This window comes from Alternaria atra (genome assembly GCF_907166805.1).
Source record: "Alternaria atra isolate CS162 genome assembly, contig: 22, whole genome shotgun sequence".
Taxonomy (NCBI): Eukaryota; Fungi; Ascomycota; class Dothideomycetes; order Pleosporales; family Pleosporaceae; genus Alternaria; species Alternaria atra.
Window position 1 is genome coordinate 529,959 of NW_025091320.1, and position 17,310 is coordinate 547,268.

At 50.1% G+C, this 17,310-nt stretch overlaps 4 protein-coding genes across 4 annotated transcripts; 1 reads left to right on the top strand and 3 right to left on the bottom strand.

Moving 5' to 3' along the window:
* Positions 1-599: 599 nt before the first annotated feature.
* Positions 600-4,268, bottom strand: ALTATR162_LOCUS2932 (uncharacterized protein; the record flags this gene model as incomplete). Its single annotated transcript, XM_043310538.1, has 6 exons — positions 600-1,331; positions 1,379-2,038; positions 2,090-2,217; positions 2,267-2,344; positions 4,032-4,180; positions 4,231-4,268. 6 exons carry the CDS (start codon positions 4,266-4,268, stop codon positions 600-602), a joined length of 1,785 nt encoding a protein of 594 aa, XP_043166473.1.
* A 296-nt stretch (positions 4,269-4,564) lies between these two features.
* On the top strand, positions 4,565-7,636 carry ALTATR162_LOCUS2933 (uncharacterized protein; the record flags this gene model as incomplete). The annotated part of the gene is made up of 5 exons (XM_043310539.1): positions 4,565-5,004; positions 5,088-5,526; positions 5,589-5,735; positions 5,832-6,571; positions 6,682-7,636. 5 exons carry the CDS (start codon positions 4,565-4,567, stop codon positions 7,634-7,636), a joined length of 2,721 nt encoding a protein of 906 aa, XP_043166474.1.
* A 3,757-nt stretch (positions 7,637-11,393) lies between these two features.
* ALTATR162_LOCUS2934 (uncharacterized protein) lies at positions 11,394-12,407 on the bottom strand (the record flags this gene model as incomplete). The annotated part of the gene is made up of 1 exon (XM_043310540.1): positions 11,394-12,407. The coding sequence occupies one exon, from the start codon at positions 12,405-12,407 to the stop codon at positions 11,394-11,396; it is 1,014 nt and encodes a 337-aa protein (XP_043166475.1).
* Positions 12,408-15,415: 3,008 nt separating this feature from the next.
* On the bottom strand, positions 15,416-17,297 carry ALTATR162_LOCUS2935 (uncharacterized protein; the record flags this gene model as incomplete). Its single annotated transcript, XM_043310541.1, has 3 exons — positions 15,416-17,029; positions 17,079-17,241; positions 17,293-17,297. 3 exons carry the CDS (start codon positions 17,295-17,297, stop codon positions 15,416-15,418), a joined length of 1,782 nt encoding a protein of 593 aa, XP_043166476.1.
* Between the last annotated feature and the right edge of the window lie 13 nt (positions 17,298-17,310).

Below are 17,310 nucleotides of genomic sequence, written 5' to 3' on the forward strand. Positions count from 1 at the left end.
TTGGGCGGTCTCGGGACCGATCCCGAAGGACTTCTCATCTATCACCCTTTTGGCTATGTTTCCGTAAACCTATGGTCCACTGACCCCGGTGACATCCCCGCTCCTGCCGATAACTACACCGACGCCGAGTGGGCGCTTATTGGACATCACACTCTCTCTTACGCAGGAGCTTTGCAGGTTTGGGAAGGCAGCAATGAGACGACAGGCACGCTCACGCATGGACCTTTGGTGATGTCGTCGTATCCGAAGTGGGTCGTGACGAACCAGACGAGGAACTATACTGTATCGGCAAAGGCACACGAGGGAAGGGACGTGCTAATGTTGTGGTCGGAGAACATCGAGAATGATTCTGTGTCGAGGTTGTACTGGGCAAGGGCTGCAGAAGATGGTTCAAGTCAGACGGCATGAGTCACGGTTAGAAGGGCAGAAAAGAAGAACCCTGAGGAAACAGGAGTTGAGAGAGGTTTTGAAGACGAGTTGTAAATTGAATGCCGCGAATGTAGTCATGCGCGTCTACCCGCCTCCATCGGCAACAAAGAGAATGAGGCAGAATTATTCGGCCATCATTGATCGTGCCCTTTTGTCGCCCTTCATTAATCTCATCTTTTGACTACTTCAATTCTTTCAACGCCAACGTTCTTTTCGTGTACTGGATCCATACCCTTATTTCTTGCGATGACCTCCTCTTCGGTCAAGATCGGCTTGCCGCGAAGCTGCGCCCACACAGCCTGGTGCATGGGCCTCAGGAAGAGGGCGTCCATCTCCTCAAGACTGATACCCTTTGTCTCGGGTACGAAGAAGAAACTCCAAACACCCATCAGGACTAGAATGGTAGCGAAGAAGAAGTATGCACCATAACCGAGATCTGAGATCATGTATGGCGTGCTGCGTGCGATGATGAACGAACCAAGCCAAGTGTCAGCGGTCGTTAGCGATACGCAAAGCATGCGGATGTCGAGCGGAAAGATCTCCGATGCGTAGGTCCATGTGATGCCTTGCCACGTAGCGCAGATGATGAAAGCGTTGACGTAAACGCAGACCATTGCCAAGTAACCCCAACCGTTGCGTGAAACATCGCCTCTCAAAGCAGCTCCAGCTGGATCGGCTTTCATGACGTATCCACCGATATACCACATGGGTATGCAACCCAGCGCTGCTCCCCAGATGAGCCCCTTGCGACGTCCAACCTTCTCGACAACGATGAAGGTGAAGGTGAACATGCCGAGTGTCTTTGCGATACCGTAAAATCCAGTAGAGAAAAGCTTCAGCGAAGTTCCAGAGATACCGAGCGTTTCGAATATGCGAGGAGCGTAGTACGTGATGATGTTGACCTGAGTAGCTTAGCGCCTAGCCTATCGTGCAGGCAGTACGTACTTACACCAGTGAAAGACTGTAGGAACATGAGCGCAAGACCAATGGCCATCCGGTTGCGCACGCCCTTCTGGAACAGTTTCATGAACTGTGCCTTCTTACTTTGACGGTTGGCGCTACGCTCTTCGACCTGCGCCCGAATCTCGCTCATCTCATGCTGGATGTACGCATGCGATCCGTCAAGACACCGAATCTTACACAGTATACGTTCTGCTCCTTCAAAGTTATCCTTCTTTGCGAGATATCGTGGTGACTCTGGGCACCATGCGACACCGAGAAGTAGTAGTAGACCGGGAACGAGTTGGATCGCGAGAGGTACGACCCACTGTGTAGCACCTTCAACGCTGATGGATCGATCACAAGCATAGTTGATCCAGAAACCCAGCATACCTCCGCCTTGGGAAGCGATTTCGAAGATACCAACCAGCCTACCTCGAATGGAAGGCGGCGCAGTTTCAGAGATGTAGACAGGTACAACCATACTCGATGCACCGATGCCTAAGCCTGCTACAGCTCGTCCAGCATAGATCATATTAAGACTACCTTGAGAGGCGGTCATGAGTGTGCCACCGAGTAAGAAGATTGTAGAAGCTATTATCATAGTCTTCTTCCGCCCAATTCGTTCAGCAAAGGGGAAAGCGATAAGCGCCCCGAAAAAGCATCCTGCCTGCTCATCGTCAGTTCATCGTTATTTAGGAAAGGCATCATCGAGACTGACCTGGAATGTGGAGACGATGTTGCCCTGAATTGTGTCACGGTTGCTTTTGGCGATGTCATTCATGCCAAAGTCGCGAATGAAGGAAGTGAGAGCCATAGTCCCACCGATTACAGCTGTATCGTATCCCACTATCCGCGTGTCAGATATTTGGGACCACATCGCTCCACTGAGACCTACTGGCTAGTGCAGACATCGAAGCGATGAGTGCGATGAGGTGGATCCGCCAATTGCGGACCTCTGGCGGGTCCAGAGTACCTGATGCATGAGTATTGAAGCAGCCCATTCGTTAAAAAATTGTTGGTGTTGATCGTGAAATATGTAATCAGAGTTAAGATTTCAGCACAATGATGAAGGTCTCGAGCGAAGGGTGACCGTCCTCTTATGCTCGCTGCCTCGTCTCCAAGGCTTCATTGCCGAGCCATACTCCTGATGCTACCTCACCATCTTTACAGTCACACCCCGCGGGGAAATGCACGAAGACTACCATCGTCCCCTGTTTACCGCAACACTTGCTGTTCCAAGCTATTTCTCGGACTATCGCAGCGAATCTGGGGAAGGGTTCACTTGGCAATGAACAAGGTCAAGCCTTACCCCGTGATTGGCATCTGGGGTCATCATTCTTTATAGGTAGAGAATGCATGAAGGATGCACGTAAGGAACTTGGCAGTACAACCGTTATCGAAGGTGTGCGTGGTGAAGCTTGACAGATCAGCGGTTGCCAGTAGCGTGTGCGGGGTAAAGCGGGTCGGTGGAATATCTGTGCCCGTAGCGGAATGCCTTTTTCGACCACACAATTAGTAACACAAAATCCTCACTCTTAACCTACCAATGTTCAATCAACGTTAGCCAACAAAGCGCATACACAATGAGTCGATATCAGCATGTATTGCACAGTTGCAATTATCAACAGTGGTCGGTCGAGTGACCACACGAGCGTAGATAGCGTAGAATGACAAACCCTAGAACCGACTGTCTAGATCCAGGGTATCAAGCGGAACAACCAAGCTTCACAGGATGAGTATTTCCGCCCCAAGATACCAAGCACCGACTCAGCCTCCGTTGACATGCAGACAAGGCGACGGATCTGCTAACAAACGATAATATTACGGGATGGTCCGTCGAACATGGTGCACCTGGGCGTGGCGACAAGTCGCTTGATCCGCTACCGGCGGCTGTAACGACGTCTTTGGCTAGTTGTATAGAATTCTATACCCACAATAGTATTGGCAAGTTCATTTAGGCTATCCTTGGGAAAGACCGCGGCCGGTAACACACCTGGCCTCTCAGACACGCGACATGTGTTGTTGCAGTGGAAGGTACCTGGGTGTGGACGTACGAACGAAGTTGCGACGCCACCATGCGGCAGTGGCGTTAGTTTGAACCCCCTAAAAGATCTTAAGGTGACTTCATTCGAATTTGGTTTACGATGGAAGCATGAAGCAAACAGTATTGCACTAAGCTTCACAGAAATGAGCTAGACTGTGACTCCGAAAACTCGCCTCGCTAGAGTCTGTTTTGACAACGGCACATTCCTGACGAGCCACTCACAACTAGCGCAATACAAATGTTACCCAAAGACAACCTTTGCACATGGAAAAGCTGGGTCGCGAAATGTCTTTATCTGATCATCAGTAGCATCGCCCAGAAGCTCGTTGTCGAAAAGATCTCTAACCACCGTTATGTTATGGGGAATAGCAAAGCGACGGATACCGTCTCAGTAACTATTTATGCGAGGGTTTTTTTTTACATCGTTGCTTCAGTCAGAAGATGTCTTCACCGTCTACGTTATGCGCGAGCCGCGAAAAGATTGCCCATGCTATCAGGATAAAGCTTTCGATAAGAAGCAGGAGCAATGAAAGTTCTTTACGGCTCAGTCCGATACACAAGGGTATTCCTATGCTGACGAACAACATTGAGAATAGTACATGATACCTTGCAGGACTCAGTGTAAGTTGCGCCGGTATTCGGATCCATGCATTGTCGTGCTGCCACAAGGGCGTCCAGCTGTCTAGATTTCCACCCAAGAGCAATGTTTGTTCGTTGTTTTCGACGTTCTCGATACGATCCAGCCTAGCTTGTGGGGGCCAGGCTCTACAACTAGTCAGCCTAGGGTAACGGGGACTATGTAATAGATGGTGTACTCTTGTAGGTTGGCCTCCATACGTCGCAGGCTCTTCATCTTTCAATCCTCAAGTCGGTTGCATATGATGTGGTAAGAAACGGTCAAAAGTCAAGGGTGCGGCTGACAGCTCTAACAATGTTTGCAGCTTCCCGCAAGTTTCAGGCCCTCAGCCTTCTTACGGGCTTGCCCCGCCATCAACAACGCTATGCCGTTCTAAGCGATGATCAGGCCAGCAGCGGTTTCCAAGGTTGCGCTCGCGCTGGTTACCTCAGCTCTCGCAACCCGAGCGTACATTATCTATTCAAGACTTTCCTCATCTTCTCGCATCCGTTTTCGTCTAGCAAATTCCCGCAATGGCAGAGGCGTTAGCCATACTAGGCCTGGTGTCCAACATTATCTCATTCATCGACTTCGGTTTCAAGGTCGCTTCCGAAGCGCAAAATGTGCGCAGCTCGTTACACGGAACTACCACTGAAGTTCGCGAGCTCGAACTTATCGTAGATGAAGTCAGCCGTTACAACAAAATTATCACACAACAGAAAGATGGTGGTCAGAAGCTAACAGACGATGAGAAACTCATTCTGCAGATGGCCGCACAGTGTGAGAATATGGCAAACGGCCTACGCCAGGCTATCAAGAAACTACGTATACGACAAGGACGTTCGAAAACATTGGAAAGCGGTCGTGTTGCTTGGGGATGGTGGAAACAAAAAGACCACATTGCCGACCTACTGAGAAGGCTGGACAGTCTGGATCAAAGGCTGCGAAGGCACATCGAGAATGTCATTCGAAGGTAATATAGCCAGCATGTTACCATTTCCCATGTTTATTCTGGGTATCGGTCTCTCAAACCTCCATACTAACAAAATACACAAGTGAGCACCATTCGGCTATATCTGCGGAGCTAGATCGCATCAAAAGGATGCAGCATACTCTCAACATCAATTATGACGCGAAGATGGACATGTTGCGAGACGAAATTCTTGATCTCGTACAGCAAACGGGAGCTCAACAAACAGGTACTTACCAGATCGATCCTCTAGAGTTTGATACTCAAGAGATCGCCTTACGGACTGCTCAGCTTTCTAGTCTTAGAACCAAACTCGAAGTATTTCCCAAGGAACACCATGCATGCATCCAGCAGAACAGAGTCATAGAAAGCTTATATTTCGAGGAGATACGGAGACGGTGGAACCAGATACCGCACGCAGACGAAGCCTCGAACGCTTGGGTATTCGACAACACACTCACACCATTCAACCACCGGCTGAGTAGTAAAGAAGCGTCGGACGGACTGTTCTGCATCACTGGTCGGGTATGTTATAAGCCAGTCGTTTCGCATAATGATGCATGTGTGTTGATATTCGAGTTTATTAGGCAGGCAGTGGCAAGTCTACCTTACAAAAGTTCATCGCACAGGATCAACGCACTACGAAAAGTCTCAAAGACTGGGCTAGCCCAGCTCAACTTTGCATTGCAAGCTACTACTTCTGGAACCAAGGCTACGAGATGCAGAAGAGTCAGGTTGGGCTACTACAATCACTGCTCTATCAAATACTCAAAACGATACCCAGATTGATACCAATCGTCTGTCTAGAAAGGCCCCAGCACGAAATATAGGAAATGGATGAACTCAAGGCGATTTTCGAACGTATCGCTGCTCAAAACGACCTTGAAGTCAGATTCTGCTTCTTCATTGATGGTTTGGATGAGTACAATGGGGCGGAGGAAGACATCGTTGAAGTTCTGAAGTTTCTCTCCGCTTCCGAAGCCATCAAAGTATGTGCTTCTACGCGCCCTCGATCTGTCTACCAAAAGTTCTTTAGTAACAGTTCCCGCACGTTTGACATCGCGAAATTCACGAAGGATGACATGAGAAGACATGTCCGGCTTCGGCTGTCTGAAAACGCCAACTTTCGATGTCTGGAAACAACAGAATTTGCATGCAAAGATTTGATGGAGCGTATTGCAGAACTTGCGCACGGCGTCTGGCTATGGGTTTTCTTGATCACTCGTGATCTCGAACAAGCTGTCAATCGAGATGAGGATGTCGCAATGCTATGGAAGATCGTTGACCAATTGCCCCCCGACCTGAAAGCGTATTTCCAACGCATCATCCAATCAGTAAGGCCTCAATACTTGGAAGAGATGTCGCAGATATTCCTTATTACGGTCGATGAGCTCCAACCTCTTCCATTGTACGCCTTCTCCCTACTTGAGCAACAGCGCTTGGACAACAGCTTCGCAGTGAAAACACCAGTACAACCTTTATTTGAAGAACACCTGCTGGATCAATATCCAAGATGGAAGTCGCTCATTCAGAACAGATGCAGTGACCTGCTTGTGGTCAGCGAAGAACGGTACGTAAGCATAGATTCTTGGCTACAGATGCATTGGAAAAGCGATTTGGGAATTTACCTGCCGTATCGTGCATTAACGAGTCATTGGCTGACCATACATGTGATACTAGACACCCAGTGTTCCTCAGTCACCCAGTCGATTTCCTGCATCGAACGGTTCGTGACTTTTTACAGGATAACTATTACAAGCAGTTGAAGGATAACCTCAAGAATGAGTTCAGCGCTACGGCTACGCTATGCAAGATCTGTCTGGCCTTGCTAAAATCACTCCCAAACGTGGATTTCGAGAGCAAGGAATCGATAAATCGCGTGATCGGCTTGACGGACGAGTTACTGTACTATGCTTACGAGACTGAACGCTCCGATCAGTCATCAGACGTGCCTCTCCTGGAGGTGCTCGACGAGGTAGACCGCACGAACTCTCACCACGCAAGTAAGATAAGAAATCACTGGACGCATGGCCGTGACCCAGGAACTGCGCGGGGTTTGGATGTTTACCGAGAGGGTGATAGCTGCAACTTCCTGGCTTTGGCGGTACAATCGCGTCTCGTAAAATACGTCCACGCTAAATTGAAAGCCGACCCGAGCAACATGCAAAAGCGCGGACGACCGTTACTCGATTATGCGCTCCGCCCGCACCGGAAAACCCCTATCAGCATGCCATATCACTCTAAACGAGAGGATCCTAGTCTTAACATCGACATGGTACGATTGCTGCTAGAACATGGCGCAGATCCGAACCAGGCTGTTCATCTGAACGGCAGCAAGACCGTCTGGGCGCTATTCCTACTATCACTGTATGAGTCTACGAATCGTGCGACAGGTGTCGCCCAAAGTTCAAACATCCCGCCGAGCTTGACAGAAGCACGGTATCAAGCTTGTGAACTGCTCATCCAATATGGTGCCCATAAAAACTGCGCACTAGCCCGTAACCGCCCAAATCTGACAAGACAGGCCATTCTGGAGAGGGCTTTCGGGTCCGCAAGAGCTGAGGCTCTGGAAGAGTTGTTGAACGAACACGCGCGAGATTCAGAGACGTCGACTGGATCATGCGCAATGATGTAGGCTTACCACCAACACGAATTGCGAAACATGGTGTGTGTGTTGGGGCGGCAACCAAGATACTACACTGCACTTTATATACGCTCTGCCTTTGACTCACATCGCTGTGTGTGCGTATACTGTGGTTACTATCCACATCATCCACTTTGTCCATGTCGTCCACTTCGTCCCATAGCACTGCGATGACGCAGAAGCGAGCGGCGAGCCACTCATAATCTCCTCAACAAATAGTGTGACTTCGGTCTGGGCCGATTATCAAACATGATACGGCGAATTTCTTGTACACCAGACTTATACAAATGCTACATCGCGAACGAGTATTTATCTAATCATCGATCTCATCATCTAAAAGTTCGTTGACGCCAAAGCTTCCAACATATAGATCACCAGTATACCAACGAACCCTTACGGTTCACCGGCGTTTCAGAAGTACACCCGCGCAACAAGTCACGAGAAAAATATGACACTGGGACTGTATGAACTCGTCAACCAGGAGCGCATGCTCGTCGAGAACGGAACAGCACTACAATCTCAGGTGCTGATCCCCTACACTAAGGACGGCGATCATTCCGAACGTATAAAACTAATAACCTGTTTCACCAGCGAGCGGCCCACCCTACCGAGCGGCCCATGAACACCAGCGAAGCGTACGCGCAGCGACGTAGCTTAGCACCACAACACAATTTTTATACTCTTGCAACAGTATAATATTATTCAGAAGCGTCGCTATCATTCGCATCCTTAATTTCTACCTTGCACGTACGAGAGTTATGCCCAATCTTGCCACAACGGCCGCAGCGTCGCCCTGCGCGCACCCTCTTCGCCGGCTCCTCACCCTCCTCACGACTGCCACCCTCCTTTTCAGCAATTAAGTCTAATACCTCGCCAACTGTCAGTGTCTCCTCTGCCCGTACGTAGCGTCTCTTGCGACTCTTACGCTTAGTAAGCGTCTCTGTTGCGTCTCGAAGGCGCCCCATCTCTGCGCGCATTAACACCATCTCATGAGCTATCTGCTGCGCGCCTTTTGTTAGCTGTCGCACCTGCTCGTCAAGTGAACTTGCTGGAGACCCTCGATAGATTTGCATTTTGTTTCGAATCAGCGTTGATTGCGCCTCCATTTCTTTGGCGTTGCGCGGTGTTTGCGCCTCCTAAGCGGCGTTATCTTGCTGTGGTGGAGTTTGCGTACGCAGCTGCACATCCAGCTTTAATAACACGGCTTGTGGATCATGTGGACACAATCCAGCGCCTCGAAACCCTGCGCAAGCATTCTCTCTTGTAAATGCCTTCTTAAAAGCTACTTTAAAGGCTGGTAAGAAGGTCTGTTTGTTGATGTGGTGGATGCGATCGCGTGCCAAGGCTGAGATCTCATCGCCGTACGCGCGCTTCAACGGCGAGAAGCAGGCAACGTCAAGCGGCTGCAGGAGGTGCGACGAATGTGGAGGCATACAGAGGGCGATAATCTTCTTCTCCTTGCAGCGATCCTGAAAATCTATTGAGCAATGGCTCTCGTGGCCGTCAATAATAAGCAGCCTGTACGCTCCTACAGGCCTCGCATGCGTATCAAAGTGTTCAAGCCAAGCAAGCGCTAGATCGTTGTTTGTCCAGCCTGTTGGGCTTACTTGAATAACCCAGTTGCGTGGGAGGTCCTCAGTGAACTAGTTAGAGATAAGAACCTTGCCGGCAAAGATGAGGAAGGGTGGGATAACGCGCCCTATTGCGCTGACGCCCTGTATCAACGTAGTCTACTCGCGATCACCAGGCTGAAGCTTCTTTGCTTTCCCAGGCTTGTCTATGCCTGTCACTACGAGTTGCGACGATATCTTGCCCATCAGGAAGCCAGACTCGTCAAAGTTGTACATGTCGTCGTCTATAATGCCGTACTTCGCCTTCATGTTCTGAACCAGCATGAACCAGGGCTCAATGATTGCTGGGTCCTCGCAGAGATCTCGCTGGCGATCGTATGGACGGCTCCAGCGCGTGCGCAGCTCAGGTGTACGCTGGATAAACCTGTCAACCCAGTTCTTGCCAACAGACTTGACGCCGCGATCGCGCAGCAATCTATCAGCCATATCTCGTACGTGTAGCTTCGAGGGCGGTACTCCACGCAGATTCTCATCAAGTATACGTTGTACAATCACCTCCTCTTCTAGCTTCGTCAGGCTCTTTGAGTTTGGCTCGCAGTCGCGTCTAGAGGGCTTCCCGTCGCGTCGCCGTCGTATCGTCGTCTTTGGGACTTTGTAGACTGCCTCCGCACGCCGCAGGCTTGGAATTTGGTTACGTTTAACGTCTAAGAGGGCAAGCTGCACATCAGCTTCAGTATAAGCCTTGAGAGGTTGTGGTTGTTGAGACATTACGTGTTGTTGCTAGGTACGCGTGTTGGTGGGGGAACTGGGCCGCTCGGTGGGGTGGGCCGCTCGCTGGTGAAACAGGTTATACCACAGACTCCATACCGTTTCTTTCGGCATCTAGTCAGTGTGCGAGGCATACAACACGGATGTCTGCCGCAATACATGCGCAGCCATGTACGCACAATTTCCGAGAGGACTTAGAGACATGGTATATGCGCACATGACATTGGAAAAAGTCAACATTTGTGATCTTGTTGAGCTGAGTGCAAAAGACTGGCCGCCTTCACTTCCGACGCTGATCGCCGTAAAATCTTTAGCGGAGAACTGGCTTCCGCGCCGTCCCCGCTCCCCGGACGACAAGCTATGCACCCCGCATTATTGGCCACACAAGGCTGTCAGACCAGGGGTACAAGCTGAGCTGATCGATTTCTGGTATCGTGACTCTACCTTCCATTTCGAGCCTTCGAACTTACTGTGCCGGAACAAATCCCCCGTAGGTGCTCTGGAATGTCTCTCTTTCATCCTGCAACACGACCGCTTCGGCTTCCGCCTTGGCCTCAAGCCTCGACAGCTCATACACAAGACAGTCGTCGCTATCGACCTCCGGTAGCCCGACATCATGCCATCCGGGTGTACCCTGCAAAGCCTAGAATATATTTTTCTACTCCGAGACGAAGCGTCTGCCCAACTCCAGATAGGGCTGGATTTCACGAAAAGTAGTACATCCACGCTGCGCAACTGGCTGACACGCATTCTTCCCGTGTTGCTTAAAGTCATAAAAACTGGGTATATTCTGATCTTGTCAATTGATGAGTTCGGTTCTACACGTGCTGCCCAATGCATCGAACTGAAAACGCAGAGACCTTTGAGTGTTGCTAGGATTGCCATGTTAGACGCTCTCCAAGTTTTCGACAGACGCATGTGGAACGCATATACCGAAACTCTGGATAAGTGGATGGAGAAACCGAAGATTGAAATAGGAAGGGAAGTTTGCGCTACAGATAGGTTAACAATAACTCGTTCTTCAGAAATGATGCGCTGTCTTGAGTTTTTGAATAGCGGACCAATGAGGTCTCTTGCGGTCTTTTCCATTGCACATGTGGTGATTGTGCATATTAAAAGCTCACAACCTCTACAGCGCCCGTCTCTCACTTCCCAAGATATATGGAATGAATTCATGTCTCTCCATAAAAACAATCGATGATCCGGCTTGATACAATGCTGGTCGAACGCCTAGAAGACGCTGCCCTGCTTGGTCACGATAGGGTGAACATAGCTCCCATTTGAAAGCGCCGGAGTAACTCCATACCATCTTACTACGTGTCATCCATTAGCTCGTCTCTTCTCATCGTCAACCTCACTTGACACTTACAATTCACGGTAAAGTCTTCACCGCAAACCGGAGCAGGCAGCTAATTATCAGTCCAATTCGAGCTCGATACCATATCCGCTGGCTGAATCAATATCAAGAATGGTCTGTCGCTGCGCTCATCTTCATAAACCGGTGCACCGTCGGCATAAGTCAAGTTGCTTCGATCGCCCAGCGAGTATCGTCTCAGATCATTTGGTACCAGATGATTCGTGTTCCCGTATGCTGTCAGGCTCCAGCAACCAGTGACTGGCGGTTTTCCGGAGAAGGTCATGATGTAGGACTCAGTCGCTGCTAGCCGCATCATGACCCGAGTAGCACTTGGAGGAAGGGTTGGATCGTTAGAGGTAGGGTATGCAGTCACGTAATCGGCGAGCTGTAGGTAGCCAAACCATGCAATGTATGCGCGAGCAGTGTATTCTGTACCGTAGTTGCCGCTCATGCTAGGAAGGAGGGTGAACCAGCCGTTCTGGTTGAAAGCGTGGTTTGGTGGGTCGAGAAGAGACATAAACTCTCCGCCGATGATTTCGTAGACTTGGGCATAGTCTAGGCCAGCTGGGACTGTATAACTTCCATCCTTGGGGCCAGCGGCGGCAAGCATAGAGTTGACGCACTCCAGGTCGGATCTTTCCACAGGTGGATTTGATGCGCTTAGCTGGGCTAGGAGCTGGAGAGCCTGGGTTGTTTGAGTGGCACTGAAGTTAAAGGGGAGGAGAAAAGCGGCAGGTGAGGGTTGACCGTTACCCAAAATGCCAGTCGTAAGAGCCGAGGCTATAGGCTTTCCTGCGCGTTCGATGTTTGTCATCTTGCTTTGAGATTGGATAGCTTTGACTTCCTCAACATCGGTTGTGTTGTTCTTGAGAACGATGCGAAGCATGATACATCGATACGTGGTGGGAAATTTGATGGTTCCCTTGTACTTGGAGCCTTCGTATGTGTCTTCATCGAGAATCAAAAGGCCGGGCTCGTCATCTTCCGCAACTGTGAGAAGATAGTCTCCTGGAGGGCTGTCGATGACTGACCCGAGGTTGGCAAAATTGTTCCCGTATCTGCACATTCCAACAAGAGTCAGCTGGGGTCTGTATTGAAGAAGTTACTTGATTGAAAATAACTCACAGGTCATAGAAAGGAACAACGTGATATCTGTCCAAGGGAATTTCAGGGAGAGAAAGCACAACATCCGCATGCGAAAGATCGATCGCAGCTTTGGAGTATAATGTATCAACGTTTGGGCGGACCAAAACTTCAGCATTTTCTGTGGATATGCCTTCTTCGTTCTGGAAATCGTTGGCGCCAACCGCTCGGAGAGAGTCGGCTCGAAAGTCTGGACGTATAGAACGAGAGGGTATCCGTACTGTACAATTAGCTACCTTAAGTGATTTTTGGGGCTTCATTTCACTTACCATCAACGCAAAGGCAGTGGCGTTGACAGTATCGATAGATGAGGTGTTTAAAGACACGGTTGGAGAACAGGACATGGCTGGATCGCAAGGTAGAGAAGCTGCCTTTACGACTAAACTAAGAGTGAGAGCCATGGACGGGAAAGATGGTTTGAAATGCATTTTCAAAGATGATAAAATGATGATTTGATAACAAGGAGGGCAGTTGTGATAGCGAGGAATTGTTTGGTGCTTTTTCCCATACTGCGAAGCTCTATCATAACTCATATGTCCCAGTGCTCTCACTTTCCGCAGCCAAAGTTTGGCACCATGAAGTTCGGAAAAGATATCCAAGCTGCCAAGTATTTACAAAGCCTTGTTCCTTGACGCTGACTGCCTCCTTGTATGGTAATACATGTAAGCTCGGATTGGCAGGCACACTCGGCCAGGTACTGCTCGGCCGAGGGTACGTTCCGGCCCGAAAGAGCATCTCAGCGTCCTGACTAACGCGGCTACACTGTTTGAAACGCTGTATACTGTCAGCACGATGTGCCTCGCATAAATGTCTTCGAACTTGCTAGACTCGACGTAATTAGGATGCGAAACACACAGCCTTCGAACTTCGATATCTTATTAGCTATACAGGTTTATCACCTCTGAGATCGGACGGTTCAGGTGATACGATAGCTATAAGAGATAAGTGAGTCGGCAAGGACTGCTAGTACCACTTGAAGAATAACATGTTTGTTTGTGAGTCTTTGATGTAACGTGTTTTATAAGCGAGTCGTCCTTACAAGCGAGTCGTCCACCCCACCAACTTTGATCACCTTTGAAGATCAAATCAGTTATGCCTCAACGCCAACAAGCTCTATTGCGCTCATCTGAAGCTGATATGCAGCTTACTATATCATCTCTTAATAGCCACCAGATCAAGACTGAGAGAGCTGCTGCTCGCGCGTTTAACGTCCTCGAATGACGCTACGCGACCGACGCGCTGGCAGGCTTGCACGACGCGATTGCCAGCCCAACTCAAAGAAGCTTACCCAGCTAGAGGAGGAGGTAATTATTAGACATATACTCGACCTTGATCAGCGAGGATTTGGGCCTACGTATACAGCTGCGCGCGATATGGCTAATAAGCTGCTTGCTGCGCGTGGCGCAGGTCGCGTTGGCGTCCACTGGCCGCGCAACTTTGTCAAGCGTACAGACAGTCTTATGACGCGTTTTAATCGATCGTACGATAGGCAGAGAGCTCTATGCGAGGATCCTGTGCTAATCAGCCGCTGGTTTAAGCTGGTAGAGGAGACAAAGGCCAAGTACGGCATCTGTGATGAGGACGTCTACAACTTTGACGAGGCTGGCTTTATGATGGGCAAGATCCAGACTCAGCTAGTTATCACAGGGTCAGAGAGGAGAGGCAGGCCAAAGACTATCCAGCCTGGCAACCGCGAGTGGGTGACGGTAATTGCTGCAATCAACGCTGCTGGCTGGACAATCCCACCGTTCCTCATCTTTGCTGGCAAGTATCACCTGTCAGCCTGGTACGAGGAGGATATCCCACGCGACTGGGCTATCGCAGTTAGCGACAACGGCTGGACAACCAACGAGATAGGAGTAGAGTGGCTAAAGCACTTTATTAAGCATACTGAGGGCAAGGTAGTTGGAGCACGCCGCCTGCTTATCCTTGACGGCCACGAGAGCCACCAGTCTCTTGAGTTTCAAGAGCTCTGCAAGGAGAGCAATATCTACACGCTCTGCATGCCAGCTCACTCATCTCACCTACTGCAGCCTCTTGACGTAGGCTGCTTCTCGCCTATGAAGGGGCGTACAGCCGTGAGATTGAGGCTCTAATGCGCTACAATATCAACCATATCACCAAGCTCGAATTCCTGCCAGCCTTTAAGGCAGCCTTTGATCGATCGTTCACCTTAGCCAATATCTGCTCAGCTTTTCGAGGCGCAGGCCTAGCCCCTCTCCAGCCAGACGCTGTTCTATCAAAGCTCAACGTGCAGCTGCGTACGCCTACTCCACCAGCTGCTCTCGCAGAGCCTCCCTGGGAGGCTCGTACACCAAGCAACGTACGTGAGCTTGAGGCTCAATCAACGTTAATACGTGATCGCGTGCGGCAGCATAAGAGCTCATCACCAGCCTCGATTATTGAGGCGATTAACCAGCTTAAAAAGGGGGCTGAGGTGATGATGCTCTCAGCCGAGCTTATGCGCGATCAGATTACCTGCCTTGAGAGAGCCAACGAGGCAGCAACTAAGCGTAGGCAGCGCAAAAAAGAAACGGATACAGAAGCGTGGGACCTTAACAAAGGGAGAGGGAGAGGATATACTAGCTCAAAAGGAGGCTGACCAGCAGATTGAGCGTGAACAGCGTCAAGGTGGTGAGCGATCAGGCCTTAGCCGCCAGGCTATTGCGCGCTGCAGGAGGTGCAGGGAGACTGGGCACAACTCACGAACGTGCAAAAAGGATGCTGTAGATACTATTTAATCTACTATATTAATCGCTTTATTCTACCTTATTACGTTGTTGCGTTGCGTAGCTTTGAAGGTGATCAAAGTTAGTGGGGTGGACGACTCGCTTGTAAGGACGACTCGCTTATAAAACACGTTATACTTCTTTCCAAAGGTGTCGTGCCACCTTACCTTGAACAACGACCACAACATCAACAATGCTCGGCTCAACCCAAACGACCTTTACCACCTCCATACTTGCCTTCCGGTCCCTCCAGATGAGCATCTAAAACAGCAGATGTTCCACCAAGTACACTTTTGATGGCTTCTGGTAGCAGTTTGCTGAGCTCGTCCGCAGTGCTCGCATGCGCAGCCCAAATTTTGCCTCCACTCGCCGCCTTGGCAATACCCGAGTAGTCTGGAGTCGGCGCGAAACTGATGTTGAGCTCTTCGTTGCTGACTTTAGAGCCCTCACCATCGGGATGTACCAATAGCATAGACCTTCGCGGGGCGTTCCAGCCCTTGTTGTTGAGCACAACGGTGAGGATGGGAATGTTGTAGCGTTGCGCGATCCAGTATACTGATCCAGGGACGGAGAAAAGATAGGTGCCGTCGCCAACAATCTGGCACACGAATTGTTTCTTTCCTTCTGTGTCGGTTGCGAGCTTTATGCCAAGCGCACCACCTCCAGACCAACCGAGACCGCCACCACCACAGTTTATCCATGAGCCTGGAAGTGTAGCCTGAATCTGATCTGCGACAAAGCCAGTCTGGGTAACGGCCTCGACCGCCCAAATGGTGTCATTTGGGCAAAGTTTCTTGAGTTGGGAGCAAAGGTATGGGGTGCTGAAATGGCCGTCCTCGTCAACCTTGGCCTCGCTTGCAATGCCTTCTAGTTTCTTCTTGTGTGACTCTTGTAATGCTGACCAACGTTGGCTAAAGAGCTGACTAGAAAGCGTTTCCTTGAGCTGTGATTCGAGGTATTCGTTGAGCTGCGTCAGTGAGGTATATGAGTCGGCTCGGTAGCGTTGTATGGCGTTTAGGTAGAAAACGGGCATTTGCTGTTTCAGTGGGTCGACATCGATATGAAGGATCTTGGCGTTTTCTTTCGGGTGACACTGGGTGTTGATCCAGGGCACGTCGCAGTCAAGGACTAGGATGATATCGGCTGATTTGATGGCGGGGTCATTACCGTATCGCAGACCGAGCCAAGCTGGGTGGTTCGCCGGGAAGCACATATCACATCCGCCAGTATCTAGGACGCGTAGACCTTTGACATTGTCGGCTAACCGAACGAGCTCTTGCACAGCATCGTGATTTCGACCCGAGTATCCAGTGATGATGAGCGGCTCTTGGGCGTTAACCAGGGCTTCGGCAATCATCTTGACACCCTTCGGAGGGAGAGCAGCCGGTTCGACGGGTTGCCAGTAGTCCATCTGCAGCTTATACGGGGTCAAGTCCTCTTCCATGGGCTCACGCGCGCCGTAGAGATAGACAGGCCCCTTGGGATCGCTCATGGCAAAGGACAGAGCTCGATTGACCATCTGTTTGACGTTCTTGCCCGATTTGATCTCCCCAGTATATCTACAGTACTGTGCCACAATCTGCTTCTGATCTGGCACATCTTGTATCCAGTGGATGTATTCCGTTCTGCTGCCGCGCATCTCGCCCTCAATGGTGAAAGGCGACAAACCCGCGAATATCAGAACAGGTGCGCGACCACACGAGGCATTGTGTACAGCGGCCCCGAGGCCTTGGGTTCCGACGTCGACGTGTACGATAACGCATTGAGGCTTGCCTGTCAGTCTGGCGTATCCGTCCGCCATGGAGAGGGCAACCATCTATATCCGTCAGTCTTTGCGCGTGTAGGACTGAATCTTGAGTACCCACCTCATTAGGACATGTGATAATTTTGGGGAATTGGCCTCTCTTCTCATTCTGACCCTTGACAATAGCTTCGATGATAGACGGATGGTCCGATCCAAGGTTGACGAAGACATGGCTGACGCCGTACTCCCAGAGCGCCTCGAAGAAAGCGAAAGATGCTGTGTAGCTGTAGATAGTTAGTATTGGATACGAGTCTACGTGCAAAAGTTCAACTCACACCATGTTGTCTATAGTA